At 42.9% G+C, this 17,427-nt stretch overlaps 1 protein-coding gene across 5 annotated transcripts in view; it reads right to left on the bottom strand.

Moving 5' to 3' along the window:
- Positions 1–17,427, bottom strand: part of MKLN1 (muskelin 1) — a 315,844-nt gene that overhangs the window by 180,033 nt on the left and 118,384 nt on the right. The window contains exon 1 of one of the 5 annotated variants that reach the window (XM_029616987.1): positions 4,171–4,192. The exons of the other annotated variants lie outside the window; for them this stretch is intronic. Coding sequence (XP_029472847.1) covers positions 4,171–4,174 — 4 coding nt within the window. The 5' untranslated portion in view covers positions 4,175–4,192. Of the gene's footprint in view, positions 1–4,170; positions 4,193–17,427 lie in introns of those variants that run through there. 5 annotated transcript variants of the gene reach the window in all.

Genomic DNA, 17,427 nt, shown 5'->3' with positions numbered 1-17,427 from the left:
GAGGCCTGCTGCCCGGATTCGGGTGCAGGTCGGCTCAGCTCTTGTGCGGATTGTCTTCAAACATCAGCGCTCATTACAGTATTCAATGAATACTGCGCACATCACTCTAATTCCAAAACCGGGGAAAGATCCATTACTTCCTGAATCTTATCGGTCTATATCCCTGTTAAATGTAGATAAAAAATTATTAGCTAAAATAATGGCAGATCGATTGGCGGTGCTCTTGCCTTCTTTGATCCAACCAGGTCAGGTGGGATTTGTCCGCAATTGCTATGCCTTAACAAATATACGGAAGGTCCTGGCGGCTATGGCTCTCTGTCAGCAAATGACTGAACCTTATTTGGCGGTCAGCTTTGATGCCGAAAAGGCATTCAACAGGGTGGAGTGGGACTATCTTTTCTTTATTTTACAGTCGGTGGGAATTTCGGGTTGGTTTTTTTTTTGTTTTGTTTTTTTACACAGGCGGTTCAACTTTTATATCAGGTCCCTCAGGCGCTTATTGTTGCCAATTGTTCTCAGTCAGCCCCATTCCCAGTTAGCCGGAGTACGCGACAAAGCTGCGCGCTCTCTCCTTTACTGTTTCTTTTACAGCTTGAGCAGTTACTCTTAGCCCTTCAAGCCACCCGTACGATCAAAGGAGTACGTTATCAAACAAAAACATTTAAATATTCAGCGTTTGCTGATGACCTTTTGGTCTTTTTGACCAATCCCAGGCAGTTCCTTACCACCACCCTTTCACTCTTGCAGGAGTCTGGTACATTTTCCCGGTTTAAGTTGAATCGGGGGAAATCTGAAGCGCTGGCATTCCTGGCCTCCCTGCGAGATACCTGGAGGTCTCTATTCCCTCTTCTTTGGGCCAACTAAGTTTAAATACCTGGGTATTCACCTCCCTCTACTTCTTTCTAATCTCTACGCCATTAATGTTCTTCCGATGTTGAGGAATGTGGTGGAACGCTTGGGGACCTGGGGCGCGCTCCCTCTCTTTTTGCTGTGGCAGGTGAACTTGTTTAAGATGCTCATCCTACCTAAATGGCTTTATTTATTTCAAAATCTGGCCCTTACTCAAATATAGGGACAGGCGAACAATGGAGAGCGCACTGAATAAATATTTGTGGCATGGTAAGAAAACGTGGATCCCGTTTCGCCATTTACAGGTTCCCTGGGGTAGGGTGGGGTCTAGGGGTGCCCGACTTGCGACTTTACAACATAGCGGGTAATCTGCGTATTGTCCGCGACTGGCTGCTGGGTGAATCTACCTATGTTGCCTTGTCTGCGGAACGGACTCTCGTGGCTCCATTAGACCTACCGTTTGTGGCGCAGGCTGAGGCGCCTCAGCTCTTGTTGCCGCCATTGATCGCGCTTTTGATTACTCCGATACGCAAGGCGTGGAGGCTGACCACTAAATTTTTACGTATTCCTGGTCGCTGTGCATATCTCTTACCTATTAGAGGAAATTTGGATTTGCCAACAGGTTCTCAAACTGCTGGGTTTCGGAAATGGGTTAATCAAGGTATTGACTCTTTAGGGTATGTTTTAGACGGCACGGGTAAACTCTTGCCATTTCATTCCCTAACTCTACAATATGGGCTTCTCCCAAGCCCAGGTCCTTCCGTATCTACAAATTCAGCACTATTATCAATTCCCTACCCTTGGAGGTGAAACTGCCCCAGAATTTAACATTGGAAGATTTCTTTGCCTTAGGGACACAGCGCAGTCCCCGTCTTGCTCATTACTATAAAAGACCACGCAGGTGCCTTCTGGACCATATTTACACTCTGTTGGCAGAGCGATGGAATGTAGACCGTCGCCTATCCATAACGGCTGCCCTGCTTAAACAGAATTTCCAGAATCTCTCAGGGGTCTCTTCAAATATGTATTTCCGGGAAATGCAATTTAAATTTTTGTGAAGAGCTTATATCCCTCCCCAGTATAGCATGCCATTTTACATCTTTGTCTTCCGACTTGTGTGAAAAATGTAAAACAGTATCAGGTTCTTATCTTCATATGTTTTGGGAATGTTCTCTAGTTAGCTCCTTTTGGGGTCGAGTTTTGGGCTATATGGCTCGTTTATTGGCTGTGTCACTTAATCCTTCAGTAGAATTGTGTTTAACTGTATCCCTGTGACACTGCTCCGTGGGAAAGGCCCCTGTTTGCTGCTTCGTAAAGCTTTCTGTGTCGGAAAGAAGCTCATCCTCCTCTATTGGTGGTCCTCAGATTCGCCATCTTTTTGGACCTGGTGGAACCATCTCTACAGACTGATGCAACTGGAATGGCAGTTGGCCCGTATATCTTCTTGTCATCGTCAAACTTTTCTACAGGTTTGGGAGTCTTATATTCAGTCCTTGCCACATAGGCTTCAGAGCCTTAATTTTCAACGCTTAATTCTTTTGGATGTGAGACTTCAGACTGTGAATCCAATGGATATAATTTGATTCGGCGGACCATGAGGAGCTTGTGGGGGAGGGGGGGGGTTGGGTGCAATTGTAAGGGAATGTAAATGGTATGTTCGTACTGTTTAATGCCTTGCATAGTTTACTGTGATGGTTCGGCGAAGTTTGGCCGGGTTGTGTGGAATGTAAGGCTGCACACTGTACTTGTTTGGACTTCTACTACCAATAAAAATTGTGTTGAAGTAAATTCAAAATGCCACAGCTTCGGGTTTATGTTGGGTCAAGCATAAAATTCGAGACAGCACTTGACTAAGTTACCAGGTATACATCAAGCTCTTTTTCGGTTGGAGCCTCAAGATAAGTTATTTTGCTATTTTGTATTTTAATTACATTATAAAATATATTCGGGATTTGGACTTACATCAGGTTAGATTCTCTTTTGGGCCAATGATTTTAAATTCAAAGCAGATACTTGTTCAATGTACAAGACACAGGACACCATTTACATGGTGCGGTCTTAGTGCCTTTTTTTTTTTTTATGAGGTCCAGCTAAAGAAATATTTCCAGATTCATTTGCATCGCATATCAGGGTGAAATCACGTTTTTTGTATTTGTTTCTTTTTTCATTCTGAGTGCTCTGACCATGGCAGTGCAATGGTTTTCTAAAGCGGCTGACAAAAGGTTAGATAGAGGAGGAGAATCCAAGGGGAGGAGTGAGGGAACTCCACCATCCATGTATCAGTCTGATAAAAGGACCCTACACTATGCAGAGGTTTGCAGGTTGCCACGAAGACTCCCTCCCCCCTAAGGGAGTAAGACCAGTTGCACAAAGTGAAGAGAGGGCAGAAAAACAAGCACACCTATAATGATCATCATTCAATAGAAACACAGGATCTCAGACAGAGATGGACAAAGGAAAATATTTGAAAAAAACAAAGGGAAACAGGAAAAGTACTCAGAACAACAAAGGCACAACTAGAGCAAACAAGATTTGAAAGGTGCACTCAGACTACACATTTCCAAAGGCATTCTTTACCCTCAGCACATCTGCATTCGCCTTCTTTCTCCATCACACTAACCCCCATCCTCCCTCTCCTCATAAGAACATAAGATTTGCCATACTGGGTCAGACCAAAAGGGTATCCTGTGACCAACAGTGGCCAATCCAGGTCACAAGTACCTGGCAGGATCCCAAGGGGTAGATAGATTCCAAGCTGCTTATCCCAGTGTTAAGCAGTGGATTGATTTCCCCAAGTCCACACCTTAATAATGGTTTATGGACTTTTCTTCCAGGAACTTGTCCAAACCTTTTTTTAAACTCAGGTACACTAACAAGCTTTTACCACATCCTCCAGGAATGAATTCCACAGTTTAATTATGCAGTGAATAATAAAAATATGTTCTCCTATTTGTTTTAAATGTATTCCCTCTCTTTACTTCTTGGGCTATTGGGACATGGGAATTCCCATTAGCCCCCAGATACAGTCCTCCTGCTGAAAATATTTTTAACTCTTCCTAGGGTCTCTCTCATCTCAAATTCAGTCCAGTTTCTGTGCTGATATAGGTCACAGATAGACAAACATGACCTATTGTAAGGCATTCTTATGTTCTCCTTTGGTAAAGAATGCTTAAAAATAGTTATAGTGGTGGAAACAAGATTTTTCTTTTTAGATAGGTTAGTGAAAAGAGGAAGTTCAGAGGTAGGATTACATTGCAGATGAAAGCAGAAAGATCTGGCACATCCCTCCTGCCCAATTTTGCCCATACTAAAGATACATACCCATTGTCAGCCACAGAGTGACCACCTGCAAGATCTTTCCTTATCCAGGACGGTCTGTCTTCCCCTCCTTTGCACTCCACCATCTTAAGTAGAAAAGCATACAAGATCACCACTTATTTTCCTCCGGCATCTTCTTTTTCCATGCCCAAGCCCAACGCTCTAATCTAAATAGCCGGTAATACTAACGAGGCTGTTGTCAGGACTCCAGCCTCCTAGATCCCCAATGTGTAGCCTGCCACACTGACCTGACTACATGAATACCAGAGTTTCTTCTAGAATTTCATTATTACAGAACTTGGGCCTGTCAGACAGACCTAGTTAGTAGTCAATTCTACCATCACAGCCTGCCGAAGAAATCCAGCCTTGTGGTTGCTTGTGTTTCCATTAGGACTTCTAACATTTCATATGAATAACTTTGCAATTCATTCTGGCAACTCAATACTCATTGTTAAATCAGGCAATTATGACATTATGAACACTTGAATTTATTTATTTAAGGGTTTTTTTATATAGAATGCGTTCTGCTACGTCATGCTTTCAAGTGCTCATAGTACAATACTTGCTTGATTTAAGCAATGACTGTTGTAAGATAGATGAGAAAAGACAACTGGATGGTGGAAAGGAAAAAAACTAAAATAGTAAGCACATATTTTTGCTCACTTCACCAAAGGGGCCAAAGGAGGACCAGAGATAGCTGGCAGGAGGATTTTATAAACTTCATTTACAGAGGAGAGGATAAGACATAAGAACAGAAGGCTTGCCACACTGGGTCAAGACCAAAGGTTCATCAAGCCCAGTATCCTGTTTCCAACAGTAGCCAATCCAGGTCACTGTACCTGGCAGGACCTCAAGGGGTAGAGAGATTCCAAGATGCTTATCCCAAGAATAAGCAGTGAATTTCTGCAGCTCCACCTTAATAATGGTTAATGGACTTTCCTCCAGGAACTTGTCCAAACCATTTTTTTTAAACACAACTACACTAACAGCTTTCACCACATCCTCTGGCAATGAGTTCCAGAGCTTAATTATGTGTTCAGTAAAAAAATATTTTCTCTTATTAGTTTTAAATGTATTATCTAGTAACTTCATAGTGTATCCCCTGATCTTTGTACTTTTCAAAAGAGTAAACCACTGATTAACATTTACTTGTTCCACTTCACTCATTTTATAGACCTCTATCATATTTCCCCTCAGCCATCTCTTCCTCCAGCTGAAGAGTCCTAGCCTCTTTAGCCTTTCTTCAAAGGGAAATTGTTCCACCTCTTTTATCATTTTGGTCACCCTTCTCTGTACCTTTTCGAATTCTGCTGTGTCTTTTTTGAGATGTGGTGACCAGAACTGCATACAATACGCAAAATGAGGTCACACCATGGAGCACCATAGAAGCATTGATATTCTCTGTTTTATTCTCCATTCCTTTCCTAATAATCCCTAGCATCCTATTTGCTTTCTTGGCTGCTGCTGCACACTGAGCAGGACATTTCATCGTATTTTCAATGAGGACACCTAGATCCTTTTCCTGAGTGCTGACTCCTAATGTGGAACCTTGCATTGTGTAGCTATAATTTGAGTTTCTCTTCCCTAAGTGCATCACTTTGCACTTGTCCACATTAAATTTTGTTTGCCTTTTGCATGCCCCATTTTGATTAAAGGATTATTAGGTGTTTGTTATATATGAGACAATGTCAACTGATTACAGTAGAGTGCTAAAATGGCTGGTGCTATTTCTGGCCCATTGCATGGCGAGAGAAAGTGGATTAAAATCAATTGCACTGGTGTCTGATGATGTTCTCTCATTTGAATTTTTTGGCCAGGCTGATACCAGTCTGTTGGAGGGTAATAGAGTAAAGCATTTATACCTAGAGGACCAGTAAATTTTGATCTGCTTCGATCTGAGTTGGATAATGTAAAGAAGGTTGACTGTAACTATCATTAAAGGGGTACAGTCATTGGAAGATAATCTATGGTTTTAGATAAAATAGCCCCTCAAAGTTTTTATCGTTGCCTTTATTGCAAAAGTATACTCAGCAGCTTTAGTGGATAAGACTAGAGCTATGCGGCATGTGGAAAGGATTTGACGCAAGTGGAAGACAAACACTGAGGCAGGAATTTCTGGAATTAAGAAAAAAGATGAGAACTTGGAAATGAATTGTAGACAATATTTTACTAAACAGCTTCAAGACTCTTTAAATAGTCCACAGACTTTGTTCAATGTTGTTTCACGCTTAATGGGGCCAATAACAGACAAAGATAATGCAATTAGCAGTGATTGCAATGCTTTTTTTTGTTGGGATAAGATATCCAGGATTCAGTCACAGATTGTAGTTGTTTCTTTACTGGAACCTTTGATTATAAAGATCGAGAGAAAATATGGCTTGCACTAAATTTTGAATCTGTTGCTTCCACAGAAGTAGAAGAGGCTCTTTTAATCCTGTGGATATATGTCCTTTGTGGATCCTTTGAAATTTGGGTGGTGACATGCTATTATCATTCACTTCTTTATTCAATCATTCATTTGAGGAGGGATGATGCCTACGCAGTTTAAAAACTGGATAGTGCATCCCATTGTTAAGAGTGCTTGTTTACCTTTAGAGGTGTTGTCTAGCTATCAACCCATCACAGTTCTACCCTCCTTGGGAAAAATCCTAGAGAGAATAGTTTTGAATCAATTAGTGAGTGCCTTAGAAGACAACCAGATTTTGCAAGAAAGGCAATGTAGGTTCAGGAAAGGTTGAGGAACAGAATCATTATTGCTTTCTGTAGCAGATTTTGTTTTGAGGGAATTGGACCAAAAGTGGGAGGTCATCATTGCTTTTTTAGACATATCCATGGTGTTCGACTCCCTATTCCACAAGAGTTTACTGCAGAGATTGGAGGAGGTCGGGACTGGCAGTGTAGTTCATCAGTGGTTCGGTTCTTTTTTGGAGGACCAGTGGTAACAGGTATTGCTGATTCTATTTCAGATTGGGTTCCAGTGAGGACAGGTGTCCCCTCAAGGGTCATCTCTATCTCCAGTTCTCTTTAATCTCCGGGCATCCAAATGGCAGATGAAATTTAATGTGGATAAGTGCAAGGTGATGCATATAGGGGGAAAAAACCCATGCTATAGTTACACAATGTTAGGTTCCCTATTAGGAGCTACCACCCAAGAAAGAGATCTAGGCATCATAGTTTTTATTGTTTTATTGTTCCTTATGTTCTACAGTTCTATGTAAAGCCCCCATCCGCTGTTGGGCAGTTCATCGTTTTATGTAAACCGGAGTGATTTGTAATTCCCACAAGAACTTCGGTATATAAAAATTACAAATAAATAAATAAATAAATAAATAGTGGATATCACATTGAAATAATTGGTTCAGTGTGCTGCGGCAGCCAAAAAAGCAAACAGAATGTTGGGAATTATTAGAAAGGGAATGGTGAAAACGGAAAATGCCATAATGCTTCTATATCGCTCCATGGTGAGACCGCACCTTGAATACTGTGTACAATTCTGGTCGCCGCATCTCAAAAAAGATATAGTTGCAATGGAGAAGGTTGGACTTTTCAGCTTGGAGAAGAACGGCTGAGGGGGGATATGATAGAGATGTTTAAAATCAAGAGAGTTCTAGAACAGGTAAATGTGAATCGGTTATTTACTCTTTCGGATAATAGAAAAACTAGGGGGCACTCCATGAAGTTAGCATGTGGCACATTTAAAACTAATCAGAGAAAGTTCTTTTTCACTCAACGCACAATTAAACTCTAGAATTTGTTGCCAGAGGATGTGGTTAGTCCAGTTAGTGTAGCTGGGGTCTTGGAGGAGAAGTCCATTACCTGCTATTAATTAAGTTGACTTAGAAAATAGCCACCGCTATTACTAGAAACAGTAACAATGAATAGACTTAGTTTTTGGGTACTTGCCAGGTTCTTATGGCCTGGATTGGCCATTGTTGGAAACAGGATGCTGGGCTTGATGGACCCTTAATCTGACCCAGTATGGCATGTTCTTATGTTCTTATCTGCTTCCCCTTTGTCATCTGCTCCAAAGTCTTGGGGTATTTCTTTTTTGTGTTATGTGGATGATTTTCAACTCGTGTTCCCTGTGGGGCTGGTGTTACAGTCACACTGAAACAGGTCGAGAATCTTTTGGGAAAGGTGAGGGATTGGTTGTGTGCAAATCATTATTGAATGTGACGAAGACAGATTCTTTATATTTCTAGGGAGCCTGTGAAAGACATCCCATTGCATCTGTATTTTGATATGATTCCAATTTTGCCCTCAGTCAGGAATCTTGGGGTAGTGAAGGACAGGGTTTTCTCATTTAGGGAGCAGCTGCTTGCGGTTGTATGGGCTGGATTTTTTAAGCTTCGTAAGTTGCAGCACTTGAAATATATTCTAGATAAGGACGATTTTAGAGTGGTGATCCAAGTATTTGTTTTTTTTGGCCTTGGATTATTGCAATACCCAATATATAGGTTTGCCTAAATGTCAGGTAAGGGCACTGCAATTGGTATTAAATGCTGCAGCTCATTTGCTGATGGGCATTCCTTTGGGGGACCACATTACTTCAGTACTGTGGTCCCTGCATTGGCTCCCTAACAGTCAAAGAATTAAATTTAAGATTTTATCCCTGACTTACTGGGCAATTCATGGAGGGACAGGATTATTTAAAGGCACAAGTGTCTTGCGTTCTGAGGGATTTTTTTTTTATTAGCAGTCAAAGGAGGCATCAAAGTTAGGTTGCAGAAGACTAGGACTAGAGCTTTCTTCTGGATTTCCCCTTCTTTGTAGAATCGGCTTCATTTGGAAATCCCTCAGTTACAGGATTATAAAATCTTTTGGAAGCAGTTGAACGCTCATCTGTTCCGGGTTGCCTTTGGGGAAGTATAGAGTTTTGTTTTGTTTTTTTATGTTATGCTTCTGATTTTTGTATGTGACATTGTAAGCTGCCCAGAACAGATGTCTGGCAATTAGATGGGTAAGAAATTGCTGTAAATCAATAAATAGATGATGAAAAAATATCCTTTTCAGACAGACTCCAAGAAATCGAGTCATTAAATGCAGATAAAAGTATCGGTCGCGCAAAACCATGTAGTCAAGGAATAAATTTATTGCCACATTCAAAAAAGCATTATCGCAAGGAAATCTCTCACGGTAAGTCAATTTTTACAGCAGCAATAGTTTATTGCATGAAGACACAGCAAAACGGAAATAGACAAGCAAATAAAAGTATTAGGAATTTCTGCATTTTAACACAAATAGCAGCACAAAATGTAAATGGCATAGGAAGCTGAAAAAACATGAAATTTAGCATTTAAGCAAAGAATGCTGCTACATCGGAAATAATCTGTTTTGGGGTATTTTGGGTTTACTTTTGGTGGGGGGGGAGGGGAGAGGCTCCTATCGCCACATCCATGCTAACATTAAAGTACACTACAAATTCTTTTTCTATAAGAAAAGTAATAACTCTGTAATCCATAAGACTACACTCCTCCACTTTATACGATTTCTTTAAGAAATGTATATCCCACACCCTCCAAAATTCGAGGCGGAGTTAAATTAAATACACATTTAAATTATCTCTCTCAGATTACAAAGAAACAGACCATTTTCTGGAGAGACCAGAAATAGTCAAGATGTTACCTGCAAAAACCCTAATCTGGTTTTCAAAGCTTTCTTAAACACTCGCGGATCTGAGATCCAGCAAAGTTATTCTGGAAGAGTTCCAGAGTAGAGGGCCTGAAACTGAGAATGCCCAGTCATGTTTCTCAGTGAGATGTGCAAGATGGCATCTCCAGCCTATCTCCTGCTGAGCAGATCTCAAGGCGCTGGGGTTGGAAGGGGAACACAGATTTGGAGGACAGAAGTAATTCAGGGTGCCCTGATGGTATTAAGAAGCTTCCGTATAAGTATATTGTATATGTGAAATTGTAAGCCGCCCAGGAAAGATGTCTGGTAATTGGGCAGGTAAGAAATTGCTGCAAATAAATAAATAAATTTACATTTTATCCGTCCTTGTAAAAGGAGCCAGTATAGTGTTTGAAGAACTGGTGTTATATGATCCTTATTACTGGATCCCATTGATACCCAGGCCACAAAGGTCTGTATAACCTCAAGAGCTCTTAGAGAGCAGGCAGGTAAACCTAGATATAATGATTTACAATTACACAAAATTGGAAAAATAATAGCTTGTAAGATAGTACAAAAATCCCTGGATCCAAGAGAAGTTTCAGGCAGCAAAGTTAGGTTATAAAATGAAGTCACTATCACAGATTTAATCTGGGGGCGCATAAACAATGCCTGGTCAAGAATCACTCCTAATTTTTTACTTGCTGAACTGGTAATTCACTTCCCTCAACCTGAGGGTCAGGACCTGGTGATTAGGGGTACTGAACGCTGCCAAAATATCCAATAAAACCATTGCATATTTTGTGCCACTATCAAAACCTCCACCCAATAGCAACAGCCATTAATTCCCACTGGTAAATTTATATATAACAAAACAAAAAACAAAGTGGAAATCACTTTCATGACATCAGGAGGATAATACAGAGACTTTCATATAGTGGAGTGATAAATTGCTCAGCTTTGCTCCAGGCTTATATAAAATGAGAACAGCAAGGCGTTTAACATTTCACTTGCTTCATCTAATCATACGTCTCAAAACTGCCACATTCAAACATTTTTTTTTTTAAGTTTTTTTGTTGCATATAAAAAATGACAATATGTTTGTTTTATTTATCTTGAATATATGCGTCCCAACCAATGTTACAAGTCCTTTTTTCCTATTCCCCGGGAAGAATATATTCCGGAAATCAGAGATAGAGAGAAGCGGCTTCAAAGAGAACAAAAGCTGGAGTTTGAGGTAAGCGGATTGTATTACTGAAGAAATATGAGCCCGCATTGATAATGAGGAGTCAACTATCACCCCCAGGTTATGTGCGCTTCATTGGATGGGAACAGAATACCCATTAAACTGAAAATTGATAGGAATTCTCCTAAGGAGGTGCAGGATAGGATCAGGATCTCAGTTTTCTTAACATTAATTGATAGCCTGTTTTCCTTCATCCATTCATTAATCTTTAAAAGGCAAGCAGTCAGCTTCCCAAAAGCCTGATCAATAGAAGTAGTGACAGGGAAGAAGAACTGAAGATCACCTGCGTAAAGTTTAAACATCACCCCAACCGAGAGAGAACAGAGCAAATTGGGATCAAGTAGATATTAAACAAAGCAGCTTAACAAAGTTATTACAGGTGGAATAGAAGTATTTTTAGTAAATAAACAAAAAAGTAGGGGAAAGCGCAGAACACCCATTGACAGAGGGAATAGAGTGGAAGAAGAGTCATCCATCCTCACTTGAAAGTAGAAGTCAGAGAAAAGAAGAAAACCAGGAATGGATTGTAGAGGAAATCCCCAAACTTTGAAGATGGCCAAGTAGTAGATTTTAGTTAACCATATTGAAGGCTGAGGATATATCAAGCAGCACAAGAAGGTATTGCACCCCAGAGTCAAAACCCTGGCAAATGGAATCAAAACTTGAGACCAAGAGAGACTCAGTGTGTGATGCGAAGAACGCTAAACTGGGAACTATCTAAGAGATCATCATCACTTAAGAACGCCTGTAACTAGGAACGAAGAATTTTTTCAATGACCGTAGCCAGGTCTGCTACAGCCTAAAGAAAGAAAAAGCTCATTGGATTTTCTATGGGCTTAAGTCTGCTCTTCTCCAATCCAAAATATAGATAGCGCCTTCACTTTTATGGGCATGTGGCTTAAGGAAAACATGTTGGTAGGATGACACTAAGGTAGAAGTCCAATACTACCTTAAGTAGAAATTTTGGTTGTCTGTACAGCATCATCCTATTATGATGAAATATAGTATAAGGTGGATAAGTCAGTAGGGCCTGGAGTTTACCATCAAAAAACAACCTTTCAAGTCAGGTACTTGAGCTCAGAAGTTTAAATGGAGCTTTATTCAGCTGGAGTGAACCAGTGTTCACTCTAATGTGGGCACGTTCATGTCCATGCACCTTTCCTAGCATGGCTGCACATGACCCATGGGAGCCCAGGCTGCTGCTATTGTGTGCTTCTCTCCAGCTGTGCTAGCAGCATAAACATGCACAAAACTTGCAAGCCACCATTTCCTGCTGGTGATTTTATGTTCAATGAGATCCACATCAGAAAGCACCAGCTCACGAGTTCTCTGCATGCTTGCAGTGTCAGCACAGCTGGGAAGAAGTGCTGTGCAGCAGCAGCATGAACTTCTGTTGCTGAGTGGAGTCAGAAGCCAATGCAGGGGATGGGGAGCAGAAAGGGAGAGGCAGGAGGCACATGGAAAAGGGTTGGAAGGCAGACAAAGACACACACAGAGACCAAGATAGGTAGAGGCAGGAGGCACACGCTAGCAATTTATAGCTGAGAATTCTACAGGTTTGACCCGGAGTATCTGGGTTTAGAAACTCAACTTTGGGTTTAGGGGACTATAAGCAAGTTTATGGGTGCAGGGACCTGTCTGCTACAAGACCCTTCCAATTGCCCTCCCACATTATTTCACAGTCCTAAGTCAGGAAATGACAACATAATTTCTCCTCATAAACGGACTTACCAGATTTGGCAGGATAGAACATATAGAAAACAATTTCTGTCTCTAACATCCTGGCCACTAAGCATCAGTTTTCCCTAAAGAAAGTTCTGCATCATGGGTGGTAACAAACATGCCATAAACCTTAGCCTGCTTAATATATTAATACTTACAGAAACATAGAAATGACGGCAGAAGAAGACCAAACGGCCCTTCCAGTCTGCCCAGCAAGCTTTCGCACTTATTTTTTTCATACTTAGCTGTTACTCTTGGCCCTTATAAATAACTTTTTGGTTCTATTTCCCTTTCACACCCGCCATCAATTATGGCTAACTTTCTTACCCCTGGTCCCAGCTTCAGGCGATACCCCTCTGAAGCAGATGCTAGCTGGAGGTCTGGAAAATTTTGGCAGGGGAGAGGCTTGCTTCCTGGGCTTGGTACTGGCACAGGGGCAGGCTGTCCCGGAAGGAGACTTGCTTCTGACTCTGGTACTTGCCGGGCTGTCTGGGCTTGCTCTTGCCCCTCACCGTCTCAGACTCTGTCACTCTCCGCACCTGAAAGGGCATCTTCTTACTCCAGGCTCCGGCCACACCTAATCTTCTCCTTTCTCAACATCAGTGAGTGTTAGGCTGCTTCTGGCCCCCCTTTTGGTTTCAGGGATGCTTCGCTGTAAGGTCTCACTCCTTTCCACCAGGGTCTCAGGGTTCACCCTTCCAGTTTGCTCCCTGGTTTTGCCTCCCTCCTTCTTTGCCCGACTTATATTTCCAACTGATAAATATGCATAAACTCATGCATAATCACAAGGTGGGTGGAGGGTCTTTGCTGCACTGCAAGTCTTTTCCCCCCTCCCCATTACAGGGGGGGGGGCTGCCACCTTGCAGGTCTTTTTCCCTTTCCCCATTTCTTCAGGGCAAGAACTGCCACATCTGTATATCAAGATGTGTGCCAGAGTGGTTTTCTCTGCCTCAGACTGCCCCCCCCCCCTTCTTCCAAGGGTGGGGGTCTTTCTGACCTGTGGACTTGCCTTGGCTGATCCATGACTCCTGCTTATGGGCTTAAGTTGTTGCATTGTTTCTGTCTTCTTTATATTTGCACAGGAACTGACAAACAGGCAGATCTGATAAGATATCCTTCAGTTCTGTTTTAAAGTTCAGCTGTTTTAATCAGGGCAAGGTTGTTTGTTTGTTTTTTTTCACTGAGTTGAGATAGTGCTTTGGGGAATGTCAGTACACTGGCTTGTACATTTCTTGGCTATTATGATTCATATTTAATGATTCAGTGGTAAAACATGAGATATCTCCCTACAGTACAGCATCCAGGATCTCAGGGCTTTAAAAAATTCACCTTCCATTTCCAACCTAGCTGCTTCTGTCTACAATGTATGCTAAGCACCCAGTGGACACGAGGATAGAGGCCAATGCAAGAGCTGGGAGGAAGCTCTCAGCTGATGCTACTTCCCTGCTTCCTGCCTCTTTCTTTTGGCCACAACCAAATCAGTAGCCAGAGTTGAAGTATTTTTTTCTGCAGCTTCTGAATGGACCTGGCATGGGTAAAGGATGTCAAAGAGGGAGAGGCAAGAGCAAGAATGAGTAGACAAGGGAGGTGACAGCAAGGATGTGTCAGCCTGAGGAACAGTGGGGGAGAGTAAGGATGGGAAGACAATAGAGCAAACAGCAAGAATGTGGATGAAGGAGTGAGGGGGACAGCAAGAGGAGAGCACACGAGTTGGTGGGAAAGTGGAAAGCAAGAGCAAGATTGTGAAGTGATCAAGATTGTGGGGAGAAAATACAAATGGAAGATAGGAAGGCAAAGGAATAGAAAAGGAAGAAGGCTTAATAAGGAAAAGGTGGAAGTAAGGGGTGGTGAGGAACAGAGGACCAGGGATGGCAAGAGAAAAAGGAACGAAAGAATAAATCAAGGGATATAATAAGAAAAAGGAAATGAGGATTGGAGAAGAACTTGCAGGATAGAGGAAGAATAGGAAGAAACAAAGAAGAAAAGAAAGAAGGAAAAAGGTAGAAGGGGACAGAAAAGAAATATTAAAATGTCCATTGCTGAAGGAAAGAGACAAGAAGATAGACTTGAAAGAAAAGAGGACACTAGAGAGGTAGACCACTTACAAAAGAATAGAGGCAATGTTGGAGAATGAGAAGAAAAAAGATGCTGAGCCAGAAAATCAAGACAGAGACAAAGACTGAAAACTATTTTATTACTGGATAGAGATTATTAAGAAGAAAATATTTTGAGGAGGGGGTGAGGACAGGAAAAGAGTGTGCCTCACTGCTCAACCCTGCTAATCTCAGAATGAGCAGAACTCAGTTTTCAAGAATGCTGGGGAGGGGAAAGGGGCTGTGTGTAAGAGGGAATGGAAGTGGGGAAGGAGGCAAGAGGGTAGATGCTGGGGAAGAGAATGGTTTGTTAGTGGCAAGGTGTACGAATGGAAAAGGAGGCATATGGATGAGGAGTGATGTGGAAATGAAAGAATAGGGGAAGGAAGGGGATGAGATGGAAAACAAAGGAAGATCATGGTTTTGCGAAGACACAGAAGAACCAACCCTGCAATTTCTGAGATTCCATCTTGTTTCAGCTTTGAGAGCTCTCTGCATCAACGGCGGGGGGGGGGGGGGGGGGGGGGAGGAAAAGAAGCTTTATATTCAGGCAACAACCAACAAGGACTGAATTACATACAGGTCGATACAGCAACGTGCAGTTAAAGATTCCCCGTCTGTAACGTGCTGGGAGCGCACAATACAGACGCGTAAGGCGATCCAGCGATACAGTCTCCAGTTTCACGCGTCCTTAGCGCTTCTTAAAATAGACACATAACCCTTTCCGCACGCATGTATATGATGTGTAAATGAACGAATTAGCTGTATAATGAAGGAATTAGCTATTTCCCTCCGATACTGTAACGGGCGCTGATATTATCTCCTTAGTAACCCGCTGTTTTGCCGCGGCCTTAACGTGTTAGTTTACCGCCTCCCCCTAGTAGGTGTTAGGACTGTGAGTCTAGTAACAAATCCATCGACACCACTCAAACACACTAAAACACAATAAAACACAATTTAAAAAAAAAGCGATACAGAGATGAGCGAGAAAATGTAATGCTGTGGGACACATAAAAACCTGTCAGAAAAAAAATATTTTTAAATACCTGTCACTTTCGTGCGGTCATCCAGGCAGCGGCGGGAGCCGGAGGGCCGCGTGGGTCCAGGCGGGCGGCGGCGGGAGCCGGGGGGCGGGTGGGCCTTGGGCGGGTAGGCGCGTGTTCGATCGGGCGGGTAGGCGGCAGCGGGATCCGGGGGGCGGGTGGGCGCGTGTTCAAACGAGGCCGCGGGCCGGGTCACACAGGCGAGCATTCATCCAGGCGGAGGAGCCAGTGGCGAAAGCAGCCTCCGGCAGCCCCCACCTGCAGTGAATGAATGCGCGCCTGTGCGATCCGTGCGATTCGGCGCTCAAGGCGTGACGTCACGACGCACCGAATCGCACGGGTCGCACAGGCGCGCATTCATTCACTGCCGGTGGGGGTTGCCGGAGGCCGCCGGCTCCCTCCGCCTGAATTAATGCGCGCCTGTGCGACCCGGCCCGCGGCCTCGTTTGAACACGCGCCCACCCGCCCCCCGGATCCCGCCGCCGCCTACCCGCCCGAACACCCGGCTCCCGCTGCCGCCCGCCTGGACCCACGCGGACCTCCGGCTCCCGCCGCTGCCTGGATGACTGCACGAAAGTGACAGGTATTTAAAAAAAAAATTTTTAACACTCAGGTTTTTACATTTTTTTGGTTTTTTGTTTTTTTTTTACACTGCCTGGTGCCTGTCATTTCAAATGTCATTTGAAATGACATTTGAAATGACAGGTACCAGCGCACCCAGGTTACTGTATAGGCGCTGTATTAAGCGCCTATACAGTAAAATGGGTTGCGCGGGCATAACCCTTCCCTAACGCTTCACAGCCGCGGCATGCATTTGCATGCAATTAGAAGAGAGTATCAGGCGCTAGGTCAAGAGAACTGTGCGTGCGGGGAGGAAGGGTGCGCCTGACACTGCCGCACTGTTTCTACCGCGGCCTTACAGTATCGAGCTGATAGTCTGGGTAAACAAATAAGTATGGGTGTAGCTTGCTTGTTACGGCGGTTATTACCCCGAATCAATTAAGCCTGATACTTCACTTGGAATACATATCCAGTGCAGCTCACTGCTTCAATGGCAGGGGGATAAAGAAAAGAGGATTTATATTTCAGACAACAACTAACAAGGACTGAATTGCACAGGCTGGGTAAACAAATAAGCGTGGGAGTAGCTTGCTTATTGCTGCAGTTACTACCCCTAACCAATTAAGCTAGATACTTCACTTAGATGCAGCTCCAGCACTGCTCTCTACATCAATGGCGGGGGTGGAAGGTAACTAGAACCAAAAAGTTACTAATAAGGGCCAAGAGTAACAGATAAGTATGAGAAAAAAAAATAAGTGTGAAAGCTTGCTGGGCAGACTGGATGGGCCATTTGGTCGTCTTCTGCCGTCATTTCTATGTTTCTATAATGTGAACATCCTGGTAGTTGCTCAAGTCAAATGGCTTGAGATTATCTTGGATAAGGAGCTTTCCATCTAATCTCAAATTGCTGCAGTAATTCTGGTTACTATAAACTTTGTCTTTTAAGGTCTATAAAGAAGCAGCTTATGAAGGCTGATTTCGATTT

This window comes from Rhinatrema bivittatum, chromosome 9, assembly GCF_901001135.1.
Source record: "Rhinatrema bivittatum chromosome 9, aRhiBiv1.1, whole genome shotgun sequence".
NCBI lineage: Eukaryota > Metazoa > Chordata > Amphibia > Gymnophiona > Rhinatrematidae > Rhinatrema > Rhinatrema bivittatum.
Note: the sequence above shows the minus strand (reverse complement) of the source record. Positions and strands in the feature narration are given on the sequence as shown.